This window comes from Lepisma saccharinum, chromosome 1 (genome assembly GCF_977018435.1).
Source record: "Lepisma saccharinum chromosome 1, izLepSacc3.1, whole genome shotgun sequence".
In the NCBI taxonomy this organism is placed as follows: Eukaryota; Metazoa; Arthropoda; class Insecta; order Zygentoma; family Lepismatidae; genus Lepisma; species Lepisma saccharinum.
In genome coordinates this window covers 85,898,348-85,925,435 of record NC_139229.1, presented here as the reverse complement: position 1 = coordinate 85,925,435, position 27,088 = coordinate 85,898,348, and the positions used below count along the sequence as shown (strand labels likewise).

Here is a 27,088-nt window from a genome sequence, read left to right as displayed (position 1 = left end):
GTGAACAAAAAATAGTTTGCATATGGAAACATTTGAGCATAAGTTAGATATTGATGTTTGAAACAGTCTAGTTATAAGGGCATATTTTTCAAATTTTAGTGCATACCTAGTCATATCATAAATACTGACAACATTGAAAGTGAATTATAATGAAAGTGTTAAAGATACTTTAATGTCCTGATTGTATAGGTTACTTACAGGTCTAACGAACACATAACACCAATCATTTTTCAAAATGGCCACCTTTGGCCTTCACACAGGCCTGAAGTCTGCGGCCACTCATCTACAGCAATACGCACTGTCTCTGTAGGGAAAGTCGCCACTGCCTTCACCAGGGACCGTTTCAGACTGTCAATATTGGCATGCCTCCTCGTACAGACCATGCCCTCAAGCACTGACCACAATTTGTAGTCTAACGGGTTGAGGTCAGGGCTGCTAGCAGGCCAATCAGCTGGAGCAATGTCCCGGACATTGCTCTTGAGCCACTCCTGGGTAGAGTGTGCCTTATGGGCTGGTGCGGAATCCTGTTGGAAGGTCCAATGTTGGTTCCTGAACAAAGTGTCACTCAAAGGCTTCACAACAGAGTTCAACACAGTATTTTCGTACACTCTGGCTGACGTTTTCACCCCTTTTTCACAAAAATGCAGCTTGGTGGTGCCCCACCAAACCATGACTGAGGCCGGATGATAACCTGTCTAGATCTTTGGGGCTTTCTCCCAAGTTTCGTGGGATGTTGACGCATACACCCGGTCATTTTGGCAATTGAAAGTTTCCTCAATGTTGAATATCTTTTCATCTGTGAGAAGAATTTTCCTGTGGCCATTGTTGGCGTAATGCTGCAGGAGGCGTTTTGCTTTTATCACCCTCTGCTCTTTCAGACGTGCATTGAGGAAGTGACCTGTACTTCGCCGGTAAGCCTTCAACCCCAAGTCACTTCTTAACACACGAGACACTGACATTTTGGGAATGTTCAGCTCACGAGCAAGCACTGCCTGCTTTCGTACAGGATTTCTCCGAATACGGGCTGCTACTGCTTGCACTAACTTTTTGGTTCGTACGCTGCGTGGGCGGCCTTGCCTTGGGCGATCATCAACTGTCCGTGAATCGCTTGATGGTCCGATACATGAAAGATTTGCTGATATTCAACTTTTTACATGTTCTGAATATCATGGGGGCTGTTTGACCCACTTTATGAAGCGCTATTACTGCCACACGATTTTCGTAATCGCCCCACTCCATAGCTGCACTTTTAGGAACACACTTCCTCTATGACAGATCAACTCACAATGGCCCACTCCAGCCTCTTGCACAGGAAGGTTGGCCGCGACCTTGAAAACCGGTTGTACACAATACCTCAAACTTTGTGTCAGTATTTATGATACGACTAGGTATATAGTAAAATTTTAGGTCATAGGAGCATATTTTATTTTGCATATTTTGGTGATTTTTAGGTCATAAAAACCCTTGCCCTAGTTATTAGTACAGCGTACTACGATACCAGGGTTCCTGGGTTCAAATCCAGGTCTGGGCATGGTTATACTTTGTGAATGTCCCTTCATGAATTTCATCTTGCCGGCCCCTGTGGCGGACTGGTTAGCACATCGCGCTACGACGCCAGGGGTTCCGGGTTCGAATCCTGGCCTGGGCATGGGTATTTGTGAGTGTCCATTCATCAATTTAATCATATCATCACTCATCCCCATTTTCGCAAATTAGCCAAAAGTGGCACAAAAAGCGAAGTAAAATAAAGAAAATCAAATGAAATGAATTTCATCTTAGGTATTGTCACTCATTCTCATTGTCGGAATTAGCTAAAGTGGCAGAAAAGTGACTCTAAATAACAAAAATCAAATCCATTCTTCTCTTCTTTGGGATGCCAGAGGCCTGCATTTCTTCACGATTTGAAGCTTATCCTCACACAAAAGCTGAGTAAATTGTTTCGTCAATAGTTCGTTAATTATGTCACTGTGTGGTTGGTTGAAAAAAGCTGAGAGCGACCTCTTGCTTCTGAATGTGTTCAATGGGACAGTGTTGTTCTTGGCCCAGAGGACAATTTCCCTTCTGGGAAAAATCCCATGTTGGTTAGCAAATTGGCATCCCTGTAAGGTTTTATCTCCATGGTAAAATGAGGATATCCCTGTTCAGCCCTTGGGCTAAAAACCATGCAAATATTAAAAGAATAATACTGAAAGCCTGGTGATAGCTTAAAATAAAGGTGCCCATAAACTACTATTTTCCCCCACGGTTGTTATTTGAGAGTGAAACATCAGTCACATGTGTTAGTCGATTATTTCCTGTATTTAGTCTAGGTTTCACATATAGCCTAGCTAGCCTAATATACACACCTGTAATCAAGTTATATTTGCTGACTATGCATAAGTATGAACCATAAGTGCTTCTTTCTATTTCTCTGTGAAGTAAAACTAAATAATCATGCCTGTGTTCTAAATCATATAAATTATATTTAGTCAGTTATTGTAGGGTACATTGAAAGCCATACTTTTTGTATCTACATTACTATAACCCTGATCACCTCTGAATTCATAAAATAGACTTTAGAAAATAAAACTAACATTATTATTATAATTTTACATTTAATAGGTTTGTTGCTATGATGGTTGTTTTGCTTTCAGGTCTCTAGTGAGGCATTACAGTGCAGCCATGGGAGAAGTCAAATTACGTGTGGATGATATCATCAAATCAAAGGAAGATAAGAGACTGTACAGAGGATTGGAACTTAAAAATGACATGAAAGTATTGTTGGTTAGTGACCCGGACACAGACAAATCAGCTGCAGCACTGGATGTACATGTTGGTAAGATAACACTTGCAATGTTTCATATGTTAAGTGTGGTTTTTCATGTCTCTCCTACTTTGTTCTAGGTTTTATGAATGATCCAGACAACCTTTGGCTTGTGGAGATATTAGGAAATAAAAAAATTGATGCAAGACTAGACTCAATTTATTAAAATTTGCCATTCTTTTGTTCAGAAAAGAAAATTTTCGCATTGATTTTTGCAATATCTAATAAATAGAGGGCGGATTTATATGCACTAAAAAAGGCAAAAATGTGCATTAAAAACAGGCACTATAAATTTTAAAAAGGCATCCTAAAAATTGTGTATTACTATCTACTCATGCTTTATGACTCCACCAATACCCTCACACTCCCCGAGGAGCATGCTGCTGCCCACATAATTTTAAGTTTGAAGCAGTTCTTGCCTACAAAAATTGGCATGCCAAAGATGGGGTTGGGGGGGGTCATAGCCCCTCCCCTTGCCCTTTTGGCTCAGTACTCCCCCCCAAAAAAGGAACGTCAAAGACAGGAAAAGATAGCAAAATGAGGGTTCACTAATAGGAAAGTGTACGTAACACCACTCATTCAAAAATCCTGGGCACGCCACTACCTACTACAGACCAACATTTCCAGCGATGTTTGCTAATATAATTGGTCAATGTGGGTAGAGAAAAAGTGCTGCATTTCTGCCATGTATTTTTATGGATAAAGATTGTTTACAATGAAGAAAATAACTAGTTGCAGAGGAGGAAATACCTCAGAGACATGCACTAGCACAGATGTATGAAGATAACATATCAAAAGCTATCCAACAAGTAAGGCCACCCTGCTGTCACTTGCGCCTGGAACTGTGACTCATTTCTTTTTGATGTCAGTGATTGGTGGGAGGGTGATCTTTGCGACAAGTGTAGTTTCCATTACAGAATGCCCTTGATCCAACTAGGACTATATAGGTTACTCTTGACGCAATAGACAATAAAATGGAAGACACACACTTGAAATAGAGGACTGCATTAAATTACTACCTAACCTCGTTAATCTGGACCCCGATAAGCTGGACTACCATTAATCCGGACAGGCAAAAGACAAAAGAAAAAAAAGCAGATGCAAGGTTTTTAAATGTGGCTAGAAGCACTGCATTGTCGTATTGCTTTAGATTTTACTTTACTGTATAGTGTATCTAGGCCTATGCCCTTTAAATACACCACGTGTGTTGTTCTTTTAGGTTATTTCAGTTAATCCAGACTTTCGTTAAACCAGTCAACTCAAGTTTTACCGTATATGCCAAATAAGCTCAAATACACACGAAAGAATACAAATTTTCCCAAAGGGGAAAAAAACATGCAAATATGAAAAAATCCGGCCCCTAATAATAACAAAGTATGTGTTTCTGTGACAAAAGAAGTAAGTAGCTGTATAATTTTAGAATTTTTTTCCTGAACTAACCACCAGTTAGAGTGGATTTAGCAAGATAATATATATGTGTTATGAGGGGAGAAGCAATGATGATTGCTTTTTACGGGTGGTATATTATATTGCTTTAAAGTTGGTTTTACAAAAGGTTAACTTTAAATATATAATATATCAAAAAACAGCAAAAACAAAAGAGAACCACGCTTTACGCGGCCACACGCAGACCCTATTCCACGTGTGGTGTTCCGTATAGTAACAGATATCCCCTGAGATATCTGTTAAGCAACAGACGAACTTTAGCCTAACTTTAATAATCGGTAACTAGAGGAGGGCTTAATAGGCTTATGATTCACTAAAATGATAGAAGGTCAGACACCTTTAAACGACATATTTATTCATGGAAAAGAACATCACTTGTGGCATAGCTACCACCAAACATGAGCACTTCACTGTACAAGACACAAAAAAAAAGATATACAAGAGATTTTGTACTTACATATCAGCCGTTTTCATACTAGATCAATCAAACCTGGGGCTTTACCCACACTTTTTCACTCTTTATCGCCACATCCCGACACATGGACAAATTTGTGATATACCACACTAAAAAATTATGATTATGTGCTTTCTTGGTGTAACAAAGGCTTTGGGGGGTGATAAATGAATTTTCCTGGCTTTTCTGGGAAGGATGGCTAAGGACAACTTGGATATTCACTGATATCCTCTGGATGCTTCTATGGCGTCAGTCCTGCCGACCATGTGGTTTGGATTTCCACATGGGATGAGGGACACAAAACTCGCTATTTTGCTGAATTTTCACTGGGATCCTTAAATGCACTTGTGGACACAATATCCCACTTGGTCACACACACTTAGGCCTGTGTTTCCTGTAACAGGACCTTAGATCCCTTTTCCCTTCATGTATCCTTTGTTGCTGGCACATGTGGCCATTCACACACTGAATTTCACCAGCAACTTCCAAGCTGACCTGCTCTCAGGTGGGTCTGTAATCCAAGTGAGCTTGACTAGCAAGCTCAGAACACACTAGGCCATCTGAAAAGTCCCCTCTGTGACGTCACAGCCTTGGCAGCTTCTCATTGGCCAGCTGGAGTCTTTTGAGATCTTTCCTTGTCTTTGGGAGAGTTGCCACTTTCTCCCGCCAGATGGCAGAGTTATCAATTGCTTAAGAAGCATAAACAAAAGTGTTATTTCAGCTTTTCTGGCTTAGTTATGCCAGATAATTGCAAATGAGTTTAATTTTAATAAATTAGGCATTATTTTACCTGTGGGTGAGTGTTATCTCTGATTTTCAGTAAGGAATAAAAGATTTAGTAAACATGTGATTTGGAGCACATGGTTTTTGTTCTCCAAAATGGCTACTGTTAGCCTAACAATGGTTGGTTCTTTATAAATAAAGCATTTCTACCCCTCCCATGAGTGACAACTGGTTATTAAACATGAACCATGATCCTAATTGGGGTTGGGGGGTATAAATTTCTGGGAGAATAGCTCTCACAAGCTTTCCCTGATGCCAACCTAATGGCCCTTGTACTTAGGTTGGCTTGTGGTTATTTGTGTGTGGGCATGTATGCCCAATGCTGATTGGTCATACATATCCCGGCCCCTCGGGAAAAAGAAAAAGGATTCGAGAAGCGATTCGTTTTTCTTTACCCTCACTAACCTTATACACTATTATAACTCCATTAAGCCTTGTTTCCATGATTATGAAAAACTAAATATGCTGACCAAGGCAGTAATTTATTTTATTAAAAACATAAACTAACGTAACGTTTCAACCTTCTAGCAAGGTCTTCTTCAGACTCTGTATCAAGTACACTATTATGCAAACACACACAAAAATAAACATTCACGGCTATATAAAATTAAATTACACATATGTTGTTAAAAGAAACACTTGAAATGATGTGGCATGTTGACATTAACATACTCCTGTAATAGACATGTTGAAAATTACCATACTTGACATATACATCTACATTGATGCACTCTTGGAAATATACATATTAAAAATATTTGTAATACATTGCGGACAGAGTTTCTGCCTCCTATTCCATTCCTATTAAAGTTCTTGGGTGTCTTGAGTCCTGACTACCCATTATGATAAAGAATTTATATAGATGTACATACATATATATATAAGATACTCCGGTCACCGTACGTAATTTGTAACACTGTTTGTTCTCTTTGCCTTGAAGGGGATGGATTAATCTACCCTTTCAGCACTTAGTCCCAAAGAGACACATTTATAAAAAGAAGCCCTTGAACACTGTATTTAAGTCTGCATACACACATTAACTTTCTTTATACGTAGGTTCGGATATCACTTGTCTATGCGCACTATGGGTATGTCCTGGTTTTCATGGTTGTTACTTTCCGCTCGGTAATCTTGGGGGGTGACAACCACTATTCGGATACTCCCCATGCTTCCTGTGCCTCAGTGGGCATGGTGGATAGTTCCCAACATCTTGCTTGCGATGTATCGCTCTTCACCCCTAAGCCTGTGTGTTTTGGGATGGTGGCACACTTGTGATGGGTCACTGCACACTATCACTTGCCCCGTTACTTACACAATCTGGCTGTGTTGGTGGTGAATTCCCATGTTTGGCTTTGGCTGTACCTTGGTTGTGTCGACATTTACCTTTGGCCTACTCAAACATGGTGGTAGTGGAGATGTGTACTAATTTTGTTTTGGCATTTTTTAGCTCTGAGATACATTTCTTACCCTACCCTCAAATAGGACAACATAAATGCAAGATACTCTAAATATAAGATATATTAGAACATTGACAGTATATAAAATGCACAAAAATGAAATATAGGTCCCATATACTATTTACAATGGTTGTTCTGTATTCAGACAGAGCTGAACCCCATCCACAACTTTGCTTAGCATTTTTGAGGCACTTTGGATGCTAAATCGGGATGTAATAGTTTGAGCTTGTCGATGTACAGGTTGTATGCTTTGGGACTACATCTCCATAGCTTCATGTTATTTACATGTTGGTTACTTATATTTCTCCCATTGACACAATGTATAACATTAAAAATATTACATGTTACTTGATTAATACAAATTATTAATGGGTACTGCACTGTTACAATTATCCCTAACCAGTTCCTTTTCTATGGACTCATAGTCGTCTAAGTTAAGGAATGATACATTTACTAATCTGGGGGGTTTTACTTCACCTTCGCCACCATCACCCCCTACGAGAGCAGCGTTGGCTAGTTTCCCGTCGGTGGGGTGTATGGCATTATGGCGTCTACATCCTCCCATTGTTGAGGTGACTGACGTTTGTTGGTCTCTGGCTGTTGCTGGGTAAACCACTGTACCTCATCTAACGCCTTGAGAATCACGTCCATGCCCCTGGGGCTGAGGTGAACCAGGTCAGGCCTTTTGTAACTGCCATACCCCATGGTTTCCTCAAATAAGGACATATTTAATTCTTGACCCTGGTGAGTAAACTTGGAAGAAACATCAAGCACTCTTATATTACCTTTGTTCTCCAGTGAGGTAATTTTACCTAGGAGAGAATCATACCCTGCCCAGAACTTAGCTCTATTTTCCTTAGCTAGTCTGGGAATTGGTGGAGGTGTCAGAATGATTATCTTCTTGGCACCTTTCCTCTTAAGAACCCCTACTATGCACTCGAGGTTCCGCAGCACTCGGTCGCTGTCTTCCCCTCGGAGCATGTCATTTGTTGCAATCATCAACACTACTTTATCGTGCACACTTTTAGTACGACGGAGTTCACTGAGCAGCTGGCTAGAGGATTGTCCCGACTTACATTGCCCTACATGGTATCTACCGTCATAGTCCCTTTGGACTGGGTAACCAAACTTCTTTTGAGCTAGCCTAGAGAACATTGAATCTCCAATGGCTTGATGAGCCTTAATGATTGGATGATGATTACACTGGGCTGAACATGGTGGGCTTAATCTAGGTTCGGCATCGCCCCTCCCCACTTCAGGACGTTGCCTATCTAGTTTCCCTGACTGTGGCTTTCGGAATGCACCTCAGCTATATGCTCTGTGGACCCGAGAGGTCTTAACGAACTCCTATCCTCGGGTTCTATACCCCTTCTTGGTCCTTTACCTTTTTTCCCGCTGATGGGTTCCTTAAACCTATTCTTATCCCTACGCCTATACTGGTTACTGTATGCTTTATCGGGATCTAATGGACCACTGGTGTCATCCTTCCCACGACTCACGTACGTCCGGTTGACGTGAGGGGTGGTTCTCCCATATGGAAGTCGTGCATGCCTTGTGCTATCCCTCTCAGGGTTTTGTGGTGCCTGTACACTTTCATACCTGAGTATGGAATTGGCCACTGCCTGTAAAGAGGTAAAGGGGGCTAGAACCAGCTGATCCCTTAAGCTACGTGGCAGCTGTTGGATGACATGCGTAAAAATCTGGTGGTCTGCAATTTCTGGTAAGGCCAGTCTAAACATCTTCACCTGTTTCCAAAAATATTTATGCATTGATCTATGTAGGTTAGGGTTATATTTGCCATTAAGGGCTTTCGATAATGAGGAAGCCCTCCACCCATCACCTTGAAAGTACTTCAGGAACTGTTTCCTAAAGTTCACGTACGATCGGAACTTGTGTTCGTTCCTTTCGAACCACTGGCGTGCCTCGTCCCGCAGACTATACGACACTATTTTAAGGGCATCTTCCAGATCTTTTTCTAGAAGATCAAGATCCCTCTCAAATTCTTGTAGGAAATCAGAGGCCAGATTATTTCCCTGACCGCTAAACGTGGGCAGTTGTTTTAGGTCTGAGAACCTAACCCTGGGTGCACTTTCACGCCTTCTTCGGTTTTTCCTTTTCCGTTGGCTTCGGAATTCTGTGTCCGAACCTCCGGATGAGGATTCCGAGAAGTTATGTGAAACATGGTACCTTTGGGGGGAGGAATACCCACCACTATGATCTGACATTGGACCTCTGCTAGTGACTTCGGGAATTTTGTGCAAGTGGTTGGTGGTTCCGACGGCAGACTCTTTACTTGGGTGAGGACTTGGCTTGGTGCATGGGTTTACCGGAGCAGGTGATTTAGTAATGTACCTCTCCAACCCCTCTAGGCACGCCAAAATTTTCGTGAGGGCTGCACTATCTTTAGCCTGTTCGGTTGCCTGACCCTCCTCACTATTGGCTGATAGCGGAAGGGTGGGCTGCGGAACACTCTGACCCTCGGAGATGATATTGTGCGAACTAGGTTCTTCAACCATACAGTTCTGCATCTCCCTCCTCAATCGCTCAAGAATTCTATCTTCTATGGCGATGGCACTATCACTGCGGGCAATTTCCCTGCAAGTGTTCTCCAGAGCATCTAACCTGCCTAGGAGTTGTGCTACGGTGGTCTGGTTGTCTGTGCCATTTACCCCTTGCACTATTTCCCTCAATTCACTAACTTGTTCAGATAGCTGGACATAGTCCCTATTGACCTGTTTTTCCAGCTCGTTACATCTGATTTCTACGTTACTGATCCTGTCGGTATTTGATGATACCGACCGAACCAATGCTTCGGACGTTTTTGTCGTTACGTTGTGGATGGAGTCCAGTCTGGCCTGGAACTCCATACGAACAGCCTCCAGTTTCCTATGCATCTCTGCTGATGCCTGAATGATCTCCCTTCCCTGACTGTCAAGCTTTTGTCCCTGACTATCAATTTTTTGCCCTTGACTATCAAGCTTTTGTCCCTGACTATCAATTTTTTGCCCTTGACTATCAAGCTTTTGCCCTTGGTCTTTGAGCATGGCAATAATTAAGGCTAGTTGGGAGTCTCCACTACCACTGGGGGATGACATATGGCCGGCTGGCCGTTCTAGTGACTTTGACCTTGTATCCATTGTAGTGAATCTGCTACCTCTGAGTCTCATAATCTCGTATGAGGGGAGATGCAATGATGATTGCTTTTTACGGGTGGTATATTATATTGCTTTAAAGTTGGTTTTACAAAAGGTTAACTTTAAATATATAATATATAAAAAAACAGCAAAAACAAAAGAGAACCACGCTTTACGCGGCCACACGCAGACCCTATTCCACGTGTGGTGTTCCGTATAGTAACAGATATCCCCTGAGATATCTGTTAAGCAACAGACGAACTTTAGCCTAACTTTAATAATCGGTAACTAGAGGAGGGCTTAATAGGCTTATGATTCACTAAAATGATAGAAGGTCAGACACCTTTAAACGACATATTTATTCATGGAAAAGAACATCACTTGTGACATAGCTACCACCAAACATGAGCACTTCACTGTACAAGACACAAAAAAAAAAGATATACAAGAGATTTTGTACTTACATATCAGCCGTTTTCATACTAGATCAATCAAACCTGGGGCTTTACCCACACTTTTTCACTCTTTATCGCCACATCCCGACACATGGACAAATTTGTGATATACCACACTAAAAAATTATGATTATGTGCTTTCTTGGTGTAACAAAGGCTTTGGGGGGTGATAAATGAATTTTCCTGGCTTTTCTGGGAAGGATGGCTAAGGACAACTTGGATATTCACTGATATCCTCTGGATGCTTCTATGGCGTCAGTCCTGCCGACCATGTGGTTTGGATTTCCACATGGGATGAGGGACACAAAACTCGCTATTTTGCTGAATTTTCACTGGGATCCTTAAATGCACTTGTGGACACAATATCCCACTTGGTCACACACACTTAGGCCTGTGTTTCCTGTAACAGGACCTTAGATCCCTTTTCCCTTCATGTATCCTTTGTTGCTGGCACATGTGGCCATTCACACACTGAATTTCACCAGCAACTTCCAAGCTGACCTGCTCTCAGGTGGGTCTGTAATCCAAGTGAGCTTGACTAGCAAGCTCAGAACACACTAGGCCATCTGAAAAGTCCCCTCTGTGACGTCACAGCCTTGGCGGCTTCTCATTGGCCAGCTGGAGTCTTTTGAGATCTTTCCTTGTCTTTGGGAGAGTTGCCACTTTCTCCCGCCAGATGGCAGAGTTATCAATTGCTTAAGAAGCATAAACAAAAGTGTTATTTCAGCTTTTCTGGCTTAGTTATGCCAGATAATTGCAAATGAGTTTAATTTTAATAAATTAGGCATTATTTTACCTGTGGGTGAGTGTTATCTCTGATTTTCAGTAAGGAATAAAAGATTTAGTAAACATGTGATTTGGAGCACATGGTTTTTGTTCTCCAAAATGGCTACTGTTAGCCTAACAATGGTTGGTTCTTTATAAATAAAGCATTTCTACCCCTCCCATGAGTGACAACTGGTTATTAAACATGAACCATGATCCTAATTGGGGTTGGGGGGTATAAATTTCTGGGAGAATAGCTCTCACAAGCTTTCCCTGATGCCAACCTAATGGCCCTTGTACTTAGGTTGGCTTGTGGTTATTTGTGTGTGGGCATGTATGCCCAATGCTGATTGGTCATAGTGTGACAAAAGTGTTCGACAGTCTTATGAAATAGTTTTGTTTATTATTCATTCAACTTTCAAAGGGGGAAAAAGTTTTTATTTTACAACAGTGAAATAAAAACTATGAATTATGTTTATTACAAATATGGATGTGACCTATTAATAGCCACTACATCGGTATTTGCCAATTTTTATATAGTAACAACAAATCTTGAGTGATATGCTCTATCAGTCAGTGTACAGAGAAGTGTTCTACGAGTGGTATACCTCGATCGCTTTTTTTTGTTGTTGTTATATTACCTCATTAAAATGTTACCTCTACTACTTTGTACCGACCTCTGTGACAAAGTGGTTTTCTATCACAGCATGTTATGATACCAGGGGTTCCAGATTCAAATCCATGTCTGGGCATGAGTGTTCGTTGTGTGTGCCCCTTCATTCAATTTCTTTCTATGATCATTCATCCTTATTGTCGTGATTAGCCAGAAGTGGCAGAAAAATGATCCTAAATAACAAATCAAATTAATCTACAAAGCCTCTCTGATGGCATAGTGGTAATGTCATTACCTTGTAATCAAGGGGTCCCGGGTTTGGTACCTGGTGGAGGCACATAGTGGTGCGGAACCCACTTTAAACTGTAGATTCAGTCCCGATTAGCCTTACTATGCATAAAGTGGAATTAGAACACACACTATTAATAAATCAATCGAATGTAATCTACTACGTATTGAATTGAATCCTAAAGAATGCTCCTGCCTCACCATTTCCCTAAGAAGGATCAAACTCGATTCTGCTTACTATCTTGACAACAATCCCATCAAAAAAGTTTCCTCTCAAAAAGATCTGTTTTATCATCGACGAAAAACTAAACTTTAATGAGCACATTACGAACACTACTAAAAGAGCAATGCGTCTTCTCGGTCTTCTGTACAGGTTTACTGAAATCCAAAACCAATCATCAATCAGCATATTTTACAAATCCCTTATCTCCCCCATTCTTGAATACTGCTCTCCTATCTGGACCATGGCTTCAAAAACAAATTTTTCCCGGATTGATTCTGTTCTCAACTTTTTTCTCACCATTGCTCGCCACAGAATACCTTCTCTAAGGCACTTTCAGAAAACAGATATTATGTCTGTCTTCAATATCCAACCACCACACACTCGTCGCGAATTAGCAGACATAAAATTCTTGCACAAAATCATGAATGGGAAAATTAAATCCGAATTTCTGCACAACAAATTTCATCTACGTGTTCCCACACGGCCAACCTGCAATGTTAAGCTCTTTCACAATCCCACCACAATGCTCTCCCTTCTACAGCGGTCTCTTTTCTACAGGCTTCCTCACTCATATAATAACCTGCCTCCAAATATGGACATATTCTTACCAGAACAAAGTTTTAGAAAATTGTTAACGATATATGTATAATTTTGATTTGTTTTCAGTGCCATCTTGTACTCTATTTTGTTGTTGTTGTTATTTTCCTGCTGTTACTGTTTCAGTGTAAAATGGTCATTCAGTACTGTATCTGAAACTTTAGGTAAAATAAATAAATAAATATTTTGTTGCAGGTTTTATGAATGATCCAGACAACCTTCCAGGATTGGCTCATTTCTGTGAGCACATGCTGTTCCTGGGCACTGAAAAGTACCCCTCCGAGAATGAGTACCACAAATTCCTTTCTGAGCATGGAGGAAGTTGCAATGCCTGTACTTTTGCAGATCATACAAACTATTACTTTGATGTTGTCCCTGACCACTTATCCGGGGCACTTGACAGGTAGGTATATTTTTACTTTCAGATTTTTGTTTTAGAATGTACATAATATTTTTAGCCAGTGTCCAGATACAAGATATGACTGACAAACAATATGCAATAACTTAGTAACAATGTGGTTTTATTTGCAAAGTGTGAGGTTACTATATTTTGAAAGAACAATTTCAGGAAACTTGAAATTGATAATGTTTTCTTAAAGTATAGTGCTAAATAGAACTATTGTACACAGTGGGACCCAACTTTTATATATCTGGTTTTTATATTTATACATTTTGAGATTTTTTTTTTTACCTTGGGTCCCTGAAAACCATAAACTTGAGCATCCAGTGTATTTTCAACATCATTACTTACAAAAATATTATGTTGCTTCAACTAAACTAAATATGCTTCCATACATTAGATCATCATCTAATTCATGATTATAAAGACAATTCTTGCTTTTGATCACGATCATGTCTAGGGTGTGGATTTTTGTCTATTTGCCTTTTTTAATCCTTTGTGGTAAAACGTACGATTTAATGTTAAAGTTCGTTTCATAGTGTTTCTAGTCCGAAAAGGCAGTTTTATAGTGCCTATAAATGCCTATTTTGAGGGTTAGTGCCTATTTTGTATAATTGTGCCTAAAATGCCTATTGTTTCATTTTTCCTTACTTTAGATTTTTTAACACACCTTTGACTTTCCGTACATTGAGAAGGTAAGCCTTTGTTTATGTTCAACTGACTGAAATGTGGTATTCACGAGATTTGAGGGTCTCAAGGGATGTCAAAATCTTTGGAAATACCAAATTTCCCTTTATCAGGGTAAGCAAACTAGTCAACCTGTTGGTGACTCATACTTGGACTAAATGACGCCAACACGCCCCTTCTTTTTTTCACCTGAGATCTTGCAGGAGTCAATCAGTACTAATTTGCTTTGTTGTATGTGTGAAATGAAGTAGGTAGTTATCTGTGGAGATGATGTTTTAAAATGCCAAAACACAAGGCGACCAGAAGTAAATTAATGAAAAAATGGATAGCTGCAGAAGCTCTGATGGGAAATTTGATTTTTGTTATTTAGCGTCGCTTTCCTCTATGTTTGACTAATCGAAATGATGATGAGTGATGATGTAATCGATGAAAGTACACTACAAAGAACATCCATGCCTAGGCCAGGATTCAAACCCTGGATCCCAGGCATCAGTGGCGGCAATGAGGGGGTGGGGGACTGTCGCTCCACACTTTTTGCCACTTTTGCCCTTGCACTATGTCCTCTTAGTGTTAAGCTTTGTCTACCAAGAAAAGCAAACTGTTCTGCCCCCACTTCCAGTTATATCACCCAATCGCTGCTACTACCTGGCATCGTAGCCATGCTGTACTAACCACTCTGCCACGGAGGTTGGCCCCACCGATAGTTACAGAACAGTAATTTTCTGTCAAGCTTGTACGAAGATACAGGTGGAAGCACATAGTCGTTCGGATCCCACTTTAAACTGTAGGTCCAGTCCTGATTACCCTTTCTGGGCATAAAGTGGACTTGTGGAATATGTTAGCTGAAGAGATGTTTTTCGAGCCTTGGGGTTAACTGGGACAGGGTGGCTACTCACCGGGAATTCCTTGAATTCTGGGAATTATGCGTGAATTCTATTGAATACTTGATTTTTTCTCCATAGACGTGAAAAATTACATCTTGTATTAATCCAATCCTATTCACATTTTATGCAAATAAAAATTATTTTCGTAAAATACTCTTGCTCGCTTTGCTTGCAAGTCCTGCTGTTCTTAGTCTTATCAAGTTTATAACTATAGATAGGGGGTGGCGCGAGTCGGCCCTGAGTGCCGAACTATCTAAATGGAAAAAGAAAGTTGTAAAATTGATTGATTGATTTGTGTTTTTTAGTCCACTTTATGCACAGAAAGGCTAACCGGGACTGGATCTATAATTTAAAGTGGGATCCGAACTACTGTGCCATGTGCCTCCACTGGGTATTGAACCCGGGGCCCCTTGATCACAAGGTGACGACGTTACCACTACACTATCGGGGAGGCACAAAAGTTGTAAAAGAGAGAATGCATTGGTGTCCTGTGAAATTATTTGCACCCTATTAAATCAATATTGATTGCAGCCTGCAAAAAATTAGATCCAAAAAATTTCTTGCTCGCTTCGCTTGCATTATTTCATTGTTCTCCGTAATGCATTGTATTGTAAATTTTCAGACAGAGAAATAACACTTGTCTTAATTGATTTTATTTTAAATGCACAAACAATTGTTTTGAGGAAAGGGAGTGTGCACATTTGAGACAATTTTTGCTGTTGGTTTATTGTGAGATGGATGAATTGGTTGTGTAATGTATTTCCATAATATATGCAGTGGCGTAAATAACAACCCCCCATTTCTGTGGCACAGGGGAGGGGGTGCACGAACTTCGGGTGCGCAGTAAGAATGAAAAATTAAGAAACACCGATAGTTCACAAAAGTTTTCCTTTCGGGGTTGAAATATATTTTCAACCGAACACATTTTAGTTTTATGCCCCTAAAGCGGCAAAAAGAAAATGTTAATCACTAGAAATGTAGAAAGTGAATTTCCAGGTTAGAAGAAAACCTTCATTAGCTGAATAGTTCTCGCCATATATGTCACCGAAGGGTAGATGACAGGCAAGGGAATGTGCTGGAAACGTTTTCACCCTTCCCCATCCCTACTTACCGCCTGCGCTGTAGCAAGGTTTGGTGAAATTGCGCTGTTGTTAAGTTTTCTTTGTAGTTGTTGTAGAGGAATCTACTACAAATTTCTGGGAGAAATATGAACAAGATCTTGCACTATAGCTACAGAAATTGTTTTATTTTGGAAAGTAGAATCAACTGAAATTATAAGAAGAATACTGCTAAGCATTGAAAGCGATCGTGCTCGAAAACTGGACTTGCCGAAACCTGCACAAGAATATGCTTCCATCAAAAAATTCAAAACGACTGGTAATGGGCATTTAACAATATAATTTTGTAGTAACAGTGCATTTTCATTTGTAATTGTAACACAATTTTTTACCGTTTGTCTTTTAAATCCTTTTGTACCAGTTTTTAAATATATTCAAATTACATGTATGTATTTTCATATTTGTAAATTCTTATTATAAATGCAGAAGTGAATTAATATTTTAGAAAAGAAAGTTAAAAAAAGATCGTAGAGGCACACAGCTGTAAGTTGCGGGGAGGCGCAGAGCGTGCTAGTTACGCTACTGAATATATGTTGTATATAATATGTACACAATTTAGTGTCCACATCGTTCTTTGTTGCATGTATGTGAAATATATTGGGCATGAAAGTTATACATGTTAATGTAAAAAGGAATTATATTTGAAATGCATTTATCAAGCATTTTCTGTCTCAATAATAGTTTGTGTGCTTGTTTTCCATTATGAAATTGAACGTTTTGAAAAAATAATTGGAATCGTTTGTTCGAACACAAATGCTTTAGCACCAACTTCCACCGTTTAATTGAATTATAATTTTTGGATGTTGGAATCACATAGACCCTTTATATTATTTAGATATTTGTGTCTGGATGTTGAGAGGCGGCAATACGTAAGGTTGAAATAGAGAAATCATCTGCTTGAATTTTTGGGAAGTTCGCCTTGAAAACCGGGAATTATACTTGAATTTTATCATGGTCCTAGAGTAGCTGCTATGGTTTAACATGGTGACAATGAGAAAACTGCGACGATGACATGCATACCCCCTCACTTCGAGCACTGAAACTAAGTCAAATTATATTATTTATTCTAAAATTTCATGTGTATGCACAGATAAACAGCACATATACTCGTGCAAAAAAAATGCAAGTGGTTTAGACTGTTTGATTTGTTGATTTAAATCCACTTTAAACACAGAAGGCTAATCCGGACCGGACCTACAGTTTAAAGTGGGATCCGAACCACTGTGCCATGTGCCTCAAGTGGCTATCGAACCCGGAGCTACTTGATTACAATGCAAACGTGCTTTAAATTAACGAGGTTGTGTTATCCCAACTTTCCTGCAAACAAGGATTTCAATCAAACTATTGCCAATTGATTGTGAAACATTAGTGCGCAATTAGTACAATGGCAACAATTTTATTTCTTCATAGAAATTTTAATTGAAACATCCTTGAAAATATAAATTTTCTTCTAATGGTGCAAGTTGTTTTTTTCATCACTTGTTAACAATTATACATGCAACAGACGTGAGCACAAGTTCTTTTTGTGAAAGTTGCTGACGATTCCCCACAAATGTGAATTTCAGTGAAAATAGTATTAATAGTTTGTGAATTGTTAGCGTACTTTTTTTGTATAAACTGTAATGGTAACACAGTATAACTGTGAGTTGCAAGAAGAAAATTGAAATAAGTTCATGTTCAATGCCTATTTTAATGCATTTTTAATTTAGGGTGCCTATTTTAGTGCCTTTTCTTATTTTAGAGCACCTTTTTAAGTGTCTTTTTCAATCATTTTTGTGCCTATTTTGCCTGCCTATAAATCCACACCCTAATCATGTTTTAGCCTTTAGTCTTCTGATAATAGTGAAATTTGAAAAATGTAAGTTTTTTAAAAAAAATGCAAAAACCAGTAATGCATTGAAGTTGATGGCATGTGTGCAGAAAATAAAGTCTTGTAAGACAATCATGAAGCACTGTTAAGAAAAATGAATTAAAATTATAGCCACCATCTTTATACATTACATGTACTAATGACTTGTTAATCTCCTTTTGTTTAGATTTGCTCAGTTTTTCCTTGGACCACTGTTTACGGAGAGTGCCACAGAGCGAGAAGTAAACGCTGTTAATTCTGAGCATGACAAGAATATCCTTAACGACACATGGAGGTTGAGTCAACTGGAAAGGCACACATCAAAGAAAAATCATGCGTATAATAAGTTTGGTACTGGTAAGTGAACAGTTATTCAAGTTTGTTGATCACTTTTTCAGCCAAAAAGAGTTCCTCCAGAGCTTAAATCCTGGAAAAGTCTGTGAATTTTGGAAATAGTATATTCACATTGAAATTGAAGGTTATTCATTTTGGTGTGATGGATTGTTAGTGAACATATGATGAGATAGTTGTTTTTGCAGAAGAAACTTACTCTATTTGCCTATTGATTTTGTGGACATCACACACATAAGTGATCGTTGTCACTATTCACAGAAGGCTGCTGTTTGAGTTTGTAATCAATAGGTGCATATAGTCACAAAAGTTACACAGAATTAGTATGTCTGGTTATTTTGTAATTTTACTTTTCCAGATTTTGTGTTCTGCTGAATTCTAAGTTCCCCTTGGTACCCTGAAAATGTAAAATCAAGGTTCCACTGTATTTTAGTACAACAATCCTATAATTTCAAAATGAGCAGTAGTATGAAAGAAAAATATATTGTAGAATGTTAGTAAATATAAATTCTTGTAAAATATAAGTTTGTACAGTTTACTCTATACCGTTAATATGGAGATTACAAAACACAGAGCAGCGGTGGTGTAGTCGGTAGGACGTCTCACTGCTACACGGGAGGCTTGGGTTCGATTCCCGAGGTTGGTGATCTCAGGTTGGAATTTTTCTGGTCTTGTCCCTGCACAAAGTGTCTCTGTTGCTCACCCAGCTCAAATCAATGGGTACCTTGGGGGTTAAAGGTAGCCGGAACATGGTGCTGATCACATCACTTCCAGAATGGCCGAGATCGAGAATGTGTGCGGCCCTACACCCACATCCCCTAAATGTGCCTACATGGCATGGTACTATGTACACAAGGAACTTTACCTTCACCATATGCCAGTATTTTTTTATGTGTATGGTAGCAAGTATATGTGAGAAGGAAATAAGAAACATTTGCCAGACACTGGAAAAGTTTAAATTTTTGCAGCTGCATCTTGGGTGTAGATAAAAGATTATGGAAACACAAGACTTCTGTTTCTGCCATCTTTATTTAAACCTGAGGTTGCAGCCCGTGGCCACAAAAATTTGTAACTTTCACAGTGTCTGGCGAGTGTTCCCTATTTCCTTCTCATTTTCTATATGTCCCTTCTGACCCTTCTTCAATTCATTAACTACACATTTAATTAAATATATATTTAATTTTAGGAAACAAAACTACATTGGATACTAACCCAAAGAAACTTGGAATCAATGTGAGAGATGAGCTGCTGAAGTTTCATGACAGATGGTACTCCTCAAATATTATGAGCCTGGTTATTTTAGGAAGAGGTAAGTTTGACTTTCTTTACAAAGAAAAACTTCATCTCTCTCTCATACTTGTAAGTACTGTGATTTAAATACTGCATTGTGTTGAGCCAGTATCACTTTAAATGGATGTTTACAGCAATATGTGAACATTATCTAATTTATCATCCCATGAATAAGTTTACAAGATATTGTGTACGAGAAATTTTGTGATAGTTTTTTCTTATTCATTTCGAAGGCTCACTGCCTTCATTCACTGAGGGTATGGCATCTGTTACGAAGATGGTAGTGCACCATTTCTTTGTTAGTTCCCAGGCAGCGTTGTTCCATTTTCTCCCGTCTGCTGGTGCTGGTGTGTGTTTCCTGGTTTGTGCCATCTGCTGTGCTTTCTGCTCGCATTTGTTTTCCCTTCTGTCATCTAGTGACATTACCAGTGGTGATTGGGTGGTTGGGCAGTCCATTCCATTGTGTTGCTAGGTGTGGTGCAGTTTGCGTTCTTTAACTGGGTGGAAGGGAGAGAGGTAACTGCATTTTTTTAAATTTTTTTTTGTGGTCTGGGATATTTTGAAGAACAGGATGGCAGGTTAGGTGTGCCTGTCCATTGTCTAGGTTCAGTGTATGTTTTGTTGGATGATGACATGGGTTTGTTTGATGGTGTTTTCTATGAGGGAGCCTGTTGGGTGAAGTATGGATGTGGAGAAGATGGAGTGGTTTGTAGTATGGAGGTGTTGTGAAAGGCTTGACCCTGGTGTGTATATTTTTGACATCTTGTACATGCTACTCAATCCATTTCTTAACAGTGAATGAATAATTAGAATATGATCCATAGTTAAAATTTGATAATATCTTCATTTAAAATAATAATAATAGAAATATTGCTTGTTTCACAGTTAAGTTGTTGTTATGTTTCAATATTGACAAGGTTCAATGTTTACATACATAGAAGAAAAAATAAACTATTTCCTCTGAATTTTGAAAAATTATCCTAAAAAACTGATTCAATGTTGGGTGTTTCATGGTTTTTGTTTCCTTCTTTCCAGAAAGTCTTGATGAATTGGAAGGACTTATAGTGAAACTCTTCGCTGACGTCAAGAATAAAGACGTAGAAGTACCCGTGTGGCTGGACCACCCCTTTGGAGAAGAGCAGCTTAAAATGAAAGGCTACATAGTCCCAGTGAAAGACTTGAGAAACCTTAATGTTACTTTTCCCATTCCAGATCTTCATGAATACTATAAAGCAGGAGTAAGTAACAACAATGGCTGGCATTGTTAATCATGCAGATCACTTATGTGTGTAATGTATTTGTGTTTTGTTTTGTTTTGGTAGACAGGTGAGACATGTTAGTTATTTGTGATTCTGAAAAACATAAGTGCTTAATAACATGTTCTTTGCGCACTAATTGCCATGTAATTTAATGTTTATTTTAGCAGTAGGCACATTTACTCATTTCTCTTTGTTTGTATTACTTGATGAGATAAAACATATCTGATTTGTACAGTAAACACAAAGTGTGCATTTTTATTAGATTCGTTCACAATTCAGTGTTCTGTTATTGATATTGCCAGCAAAATTCACCCTAATTTATATATTCTGATTTTGTTTGTTTCAAATGTGAGAAAGTGTGTAGGAAAAGTACAGCTTGTGTTGAAACCAGATTAAGAAAGGACAACAAGCCACAAATCATGAGCAGGGGCTAATAGTTTTTAGTTTTATTTCAGTTTTGTTTCAAATCCACTTTAAGCACAGATGGGCTAATCAGGACTGGGCCTACAGTTTAAAGTGAGTTCGACCCACTGAAGTGTGTTAGCACCAAAAATTGAACCAGCAACCCTTGATTATAAGGTAACGAGGTAATCACTCTGCCATCAGAGGCCCAGATTATTAATGTTTCGGGAATAACTCGTCAGGATAAAATTACCCAAGGGAAAATCAGTCCAGTCACAGCCAAGCCAATTTAGTACATTTTTCATTTTTACCTCTTCTTCCGTCCATTCTATAATCCAGGGGATAAGTATGTGATATTCCTGAAACAATAATATCCCCTTGTACAGTTTCATTTTCATGCTGTGTGGTTTGTTGTTCTTTTAACCAGATTTCAAGGCTACAAGGAACAGTTTCAGTGTTCAGCCAGACACAAGGTTCTGGAAAGACCCAAACCACCCCTCTCAGTCTGTGTGCTAGATGGTTTGGGAGGGAGAATTATACTTATGGGAGTATTATTTTACTTGTTTTCTTTGAATATCAAATGTCCAATGGCATAGAAAAACACATGAACAGAAAGAGGATGGTTTGAAGATTTTGTTTCTTATTGGAAAAGTCAAGACTTTCATTGGAATAGCCTTAACTTGAAGTTGCTTCTCCATAAGAAATGTATGTAAATACTTATTCATCATATTTTTTTTACAGATTACAGCAACATTGAAATGAATGCACACATGGTGCCGAACTGTCGCTCTTCACATTAACCCTTAGTTCGCCGCCGTAACACATATGTTACAAAAAAAGTATGTCCCTTGTAGCCGCTGTAACACATATGTTACAAACAGCTTTAGATACAATTATCGAGGGTTTGCCACACTTATATTTGTATATTGAGGTTGAAACACTGACAGTTTGTTCGGGAACATGTTTTGCAATCGTGTTTCGAAAATTCCAAATCCCCCCCCCCTCCTTTCTCGGAATTTGTCACGTGTTTGGACTCACCCAAAGACGTGTTCGCTCTTCAGTTGACAGACACAATAAATGCTTGGTATTAACGATGCTGTTTTCCTCCAAGCTTCAAACGCTGTGATTTAGTACTGATAAGCCACACATTCTTCTTTGTGTTTAGACCTGGTTATCCAGCTGAAGTAGTGGCAGGGGGGGGGGGGGGGCAAGGAGAGAGGGGATTGGATGAGGTTTGGCGGTGTCAGCTTTCTGTCGCCCTATGTTAGAAATGCAATGAAGCTTGACGATAGCCAGAGGCCAGAAGCATGAGACTAAAGCGTGGGTCTATCCAGAAGTATAGACAAAACAAACGATTGCAAAGGCTCCCTTCCCTCCTGTGTTAGGACTAACAAAGGCCTCACCATAAACAGTTTGTATCATATAACAGCTCATCGATTTCCCTAACGCACAATCGTTTTCATCCGGACATATTTCCACAAAGAGCCGAGTCAAAAGGCAGAAATAGATTCACAGTAGCTACACAAGATGCAAGTGCGAACGAAAAAAGCAAAAGTTCGGGTTTTCTCCCCAAAGTATGGAGAAGAGGGCAAACTCCACTTTTTTATGATTTTTTCATTGAAATTCAGGGGATGTAGCAAATTCCCCGTAAACCCCCCCCCCCCCCCATGGTTGGGGCATCCAAATTTTACATGGTTGCATGCACTGATGTTCTTCCTGCAAAACAAAAGTTATCCGAAGTAGATTGGTCCCATAGTGTGTTATAACAATTTTATGAATAATATGCAAATTGGCTAAAATTCGCTAGAGTTTTACGTTTTGCCTTATTATTCAAATTGTGTTGCACCCACGAACATGAATCAAGTTTCATTCTGTTGCGGAAGGTCCATTCTTTAAAAAAAAAAGCAAAAGTTCCGGTTTTCTCCCCAAAGTAGCTGGAGAAGAGGGGGGCAAACTCCACATTTTTGTTTTATTCATTGAAATTCGGGGGATGCAGCCCCCGCCTGTAACCCCCCCGCGGTTGGGGCATCCAAATTTTACATGGTTGCATGCACCGATGTATTGCCTGCAAAACAAAAGTTATCCGAAGTAGATTGGTCCCATAGTGCCAGAGTTATTACGATTTTTCTCCATTATGTATACGAATTCAAATTTCCCGCTCAAAGCCTCGGCGACACTGGGCTTACTTTCGTCAGACCGTGCAGCGTACTAAGGGTTAACACATGTTAGGCTATTCGCTCTTGGCTACTGGTATGTGTCTTTTGTCACTTAGATGCTGCACATGAAATCTGACCTTTATTTTCGTTTTCAGCCTGGACATTACATAAGTCATCTGTTAGGCCATGAAGGACCAGGCAGTCTGTTGTCAGCGCTGAGAGCCAAAAGCTGGTGCAACAGCCTCGTAGGGGGTTCCAGGACGGGAGCAAAAGGCTTTGGGTTCTTTGGTGTGAATGTCGATCTCACAGAAGAAGGCATTGACCACGTGGATGACATTGTCAAGCTCATGTTCCAGGTATTCACACTTATCTATCTTCCTTTTTTCTTCCCCTCTTGCTAGTTAAATCGACATGAAGCATACCTGACAAATTGGACATTTAATATCTTTTCCTAGACTACCAGGTAGGAATAGAGTAATTGGTACTCTATCGATATTGGCTGATATAGACATATCAGTGTATTGATTTATTGGTAAATTTACCGATAATTTTACCGATCTGATGTATCTATAAATATCTTACAATTTAATACAGTATTGTGCCATTTTGTTATAACATTTTTTTATATACCGGTATATATAAACATATAATTTCCATTCTATACCTTTTTTTAAAGCAAATGTCCAAATATGCAGCTTCTTTTACACTCCCAAAGCTTGGTTCATCTGGTAACACGTTTATTAAGGAGGAAAGTGAACCATTTGTAATTTTATATCGGATCAGTAGAATATCAGTTATTATCGGTAAATTTTGTATCAGTACTTTATCAGTATCAGCCAAAATTTCTTATCGCTCCATCCCTACCCCCAGACAAAAAGCAATCCCACAACTGTCTCATTTGAATTAAAGGTGTTTGTTTTATTCAGTTATGCACATTGTTTTTATCACTGCTTTTATAAAGATCTGTTTTTCTTGTATTGAAAACAAGTTAATATTTTTATATTGCTGCACAGTTAATTAAAACATGCAAGAAAGATTTAACTGTCTTGTATTCTTTTCTTTCAGTACATAAACTTGTTAAAAGACGAAGGACCTAAAGAATGGATCTTCGAGGAGTATCGTGATATTTTGTCCATGCATTTCCGCTTCAAGGACAAAGAAACTCCACGAAGTTATGTGTCGAACACTGCCTACAGTTTACATGTAAGTACTTGTGCATAGTTTCTGTAAGGTATCAAAGAAGTTGAAATATGGTAGAAATTTGACAGTTTAATATGCCTGTAGTTTTAGTAAGATGTCAAACAAATTGAATCTCCTCAACATCTTCCTCAACATGTTAAAAGATGGTGGAAATGGAAGTAAGCTTTGGACCTGTGATATTTGTTAAGTGAACCTCTTAGAAAACTTGTTTTGAGCTCTGTTGCATATGACCAGATCATGCACACATGTTTTTTTGTTTGAAAGATTTCTTTATATCATTCTAGGACTACCCACTGCAAGAGGCACTGAGCGGAAGTTACTTAATAAGCGAATGGCGGCCTGATCTAATTGACATGGTGCTTGATTGTTTGCAGCCAGAAAAAGTGAGGTAAACTGCTACATAGCTTGTGTCATTGTCCTTTAACATTGTTGGAAAACTTTTCCATGATATCTTACTGAATATTTCTGGCCCAACTAGGGCTTATGTATGGGTTAACTTAAGTATGAATTAATTATTTTGCAGTATCAACAAAAGATCAGTTTGCATCACAATGGAATTCTTTAGTTTACTATGTCACTACGTAATTGTGATAATTTTATTTTATACACAGTTTATATTCCTCATGGAAAATATTTTTGAAACAACAATGAGTAGAATTCAGCAAAAATTGTTTTAAATTGTTCTTATATTTTTAAACTTTATTCATGAAGCTTTGACTGGCTTATGCAAGGTAACTTATAATAATTTTGATTTGTTTCATTTGCAATTATTCTGAAAGAGACCAAGTTGTTGAGCAGTGGACATCATCAATAAAAATTAATGCATTATGAGGGAGGTTTTCAACAACTTTGTGACATTTATTCATGATTAATGGCATTCTTTCTTATGTTTTATCCTTGATTCATAAGTTGTATGGAAAATTGTAGAAATTAAATTTGTCATTGAATCTATATTTACAGTATTTTATATTTCTAATTTTTTTTTTTACAGAGTTGCCGTAGTTGGTCAGAAATATTCTGACAATGTTGTTGATGAAGAACCATGGTATGGAGTAAAGTATAAACTGGATACAATACCAGATGAAATGTTGGAGGTGAGTGAGTGAGAGAAAATATGTGCTAGGGTAAAGAATCAGCCAATACAGGCATATCAGTAACGTTGCTAATTTTCAGATCCGATATTACTATAAATTGGCTGTAAAAGCTGCAAGTATAATTGAGTACATATGTGTATTTTAATGTCACATTTACAGCATAAATTAGATCAGTATTAGATTAACAGTTCACACCAGGCAAGTGTGAGTTTCGGACAAAGGAAGGTGCAATACATTTGAGATGTTTTTTGTGTGATTACTGCTTTTAAAAAATATGTATTTCAATGCATTTAACATTGAATGTTAATGAAAAAGGCAGAATTTTTGTTTGCAGTTACTGACTTTACCTTTTTTAAAAATCTGTGATTGTTGAGATTTTTATTCTTTTTTAATATTTTAACACACTTGAGCTATAACTACTGGTTTTTGCACCTGGCGTTAAGATATCTCGTAATTGTCAAAATAGACTTGTGAGAAGAAATCCAGAAAATGATTTTTTTTCTTTGTGTTTGTGGACATTACTCACAGAAGCAGGTGCCAGAGAAGTCCAGGCAATCGCTGATGCCTCCACCCTCATCTTTCTTTAGGAATTACCCATGGCTGGTTCTATGTAGAAGGAAAAAATATTTCACAGCTTTCTCTGCTCTTTATTATCACTGTGATGTTTATAATTGTTAGACTGCATATAATTTTGAATTATAACCATTCATTGTGATTGTATGATGATAATTATCTGTCATTATTTCTTGTGCTACGAATTCCCTGACAAAGTGCCCATGAACATCTACAGTGTGTTTCTAAAATTAAATGCTGCAATTTTATTGTATTTTGTGAGTCAACAATCTAAAATTGTCATTTGGATAGAAAATCAAGTACACGCAATTTGGTTAATAGTAGAAGGTATTTCACATATTGTTTGTATACTTTAAACTTTTTGACTTTTAAACTCATGACACTAGAAAACCATTAATTTTTCCTTTAACCGTTACATTTCCTCTTCAACTTCACTAGAATATTCAAAGGTCAGTTACTTCCTCTCTTTGTCTTAAATAATTCTTTGAAAATTCACATAAAATACATTTCTTGTTAAGTAGAGAGGAAGTGTTTCATCTTTCCCACCTGTGACAAAAAAATGTTCACCTGTAACTATAAATGTTGGAAAGTATTCTAAGGGTAGTTATTTTTAATCACAGTGTTTAGTTTCATAATTCATTGCATCGAAACAGTAATAAAAATATTGCTTAACTGTCATTGTTAATAGAATAGTTAGTTTAATGTCAAAAATGTAGAATGTGCATCCTGCCAGTGACAATGGAATGGCTCTATTTGTATTATGAACGAAAACATCAAACTGACAATAATTTATTAATTGATAGGTTC

At 38.5% G+C, this 27,088-nt stretch overlaps 1 protein-coding gene across 1 annotated transcript in view; it reads left to right on the top strand.

Moving 5' to 3' along the window:
- Ide (Insulin degrading metalloproteinase) overlaps nucleotides 1–27,088 on the top strand; it is a 73,213-nt gene that overhangs the window by 7,093 nt on the left and 39,032 nt on the right. The window contains 9 exon segments of the mRNA XM_083134240.1: nucleotides 2,634–2,815; nucleotides 13,214–13,421; nucleotides 18,144–18,313; nucleotides 19,494–19,616; nucleotides 20,633–20,835; nucleotides 23,570–23,770; nucleotides 24,480–24,617; nucleotides 24,899–25,002; nucleotides 25,606–25,708. Of these exon segments, the coding sequence (XP_082990366.1) occupies nucleotides 2,662–2,815; nucleotides 13,214–13,421; nucleotides 18,144–18,313; nucleotides 19,494–19,616; nucleotides 20,633–20,835; nucleotides 23,570–23,770; nucleotides 24,480–24,617; nucleotides 24,899–25,002; nucleotides 25,606–25,708 (1,404 nt within the window). The 5' untranslated portion in view covers nucleotides 2,634–2,661.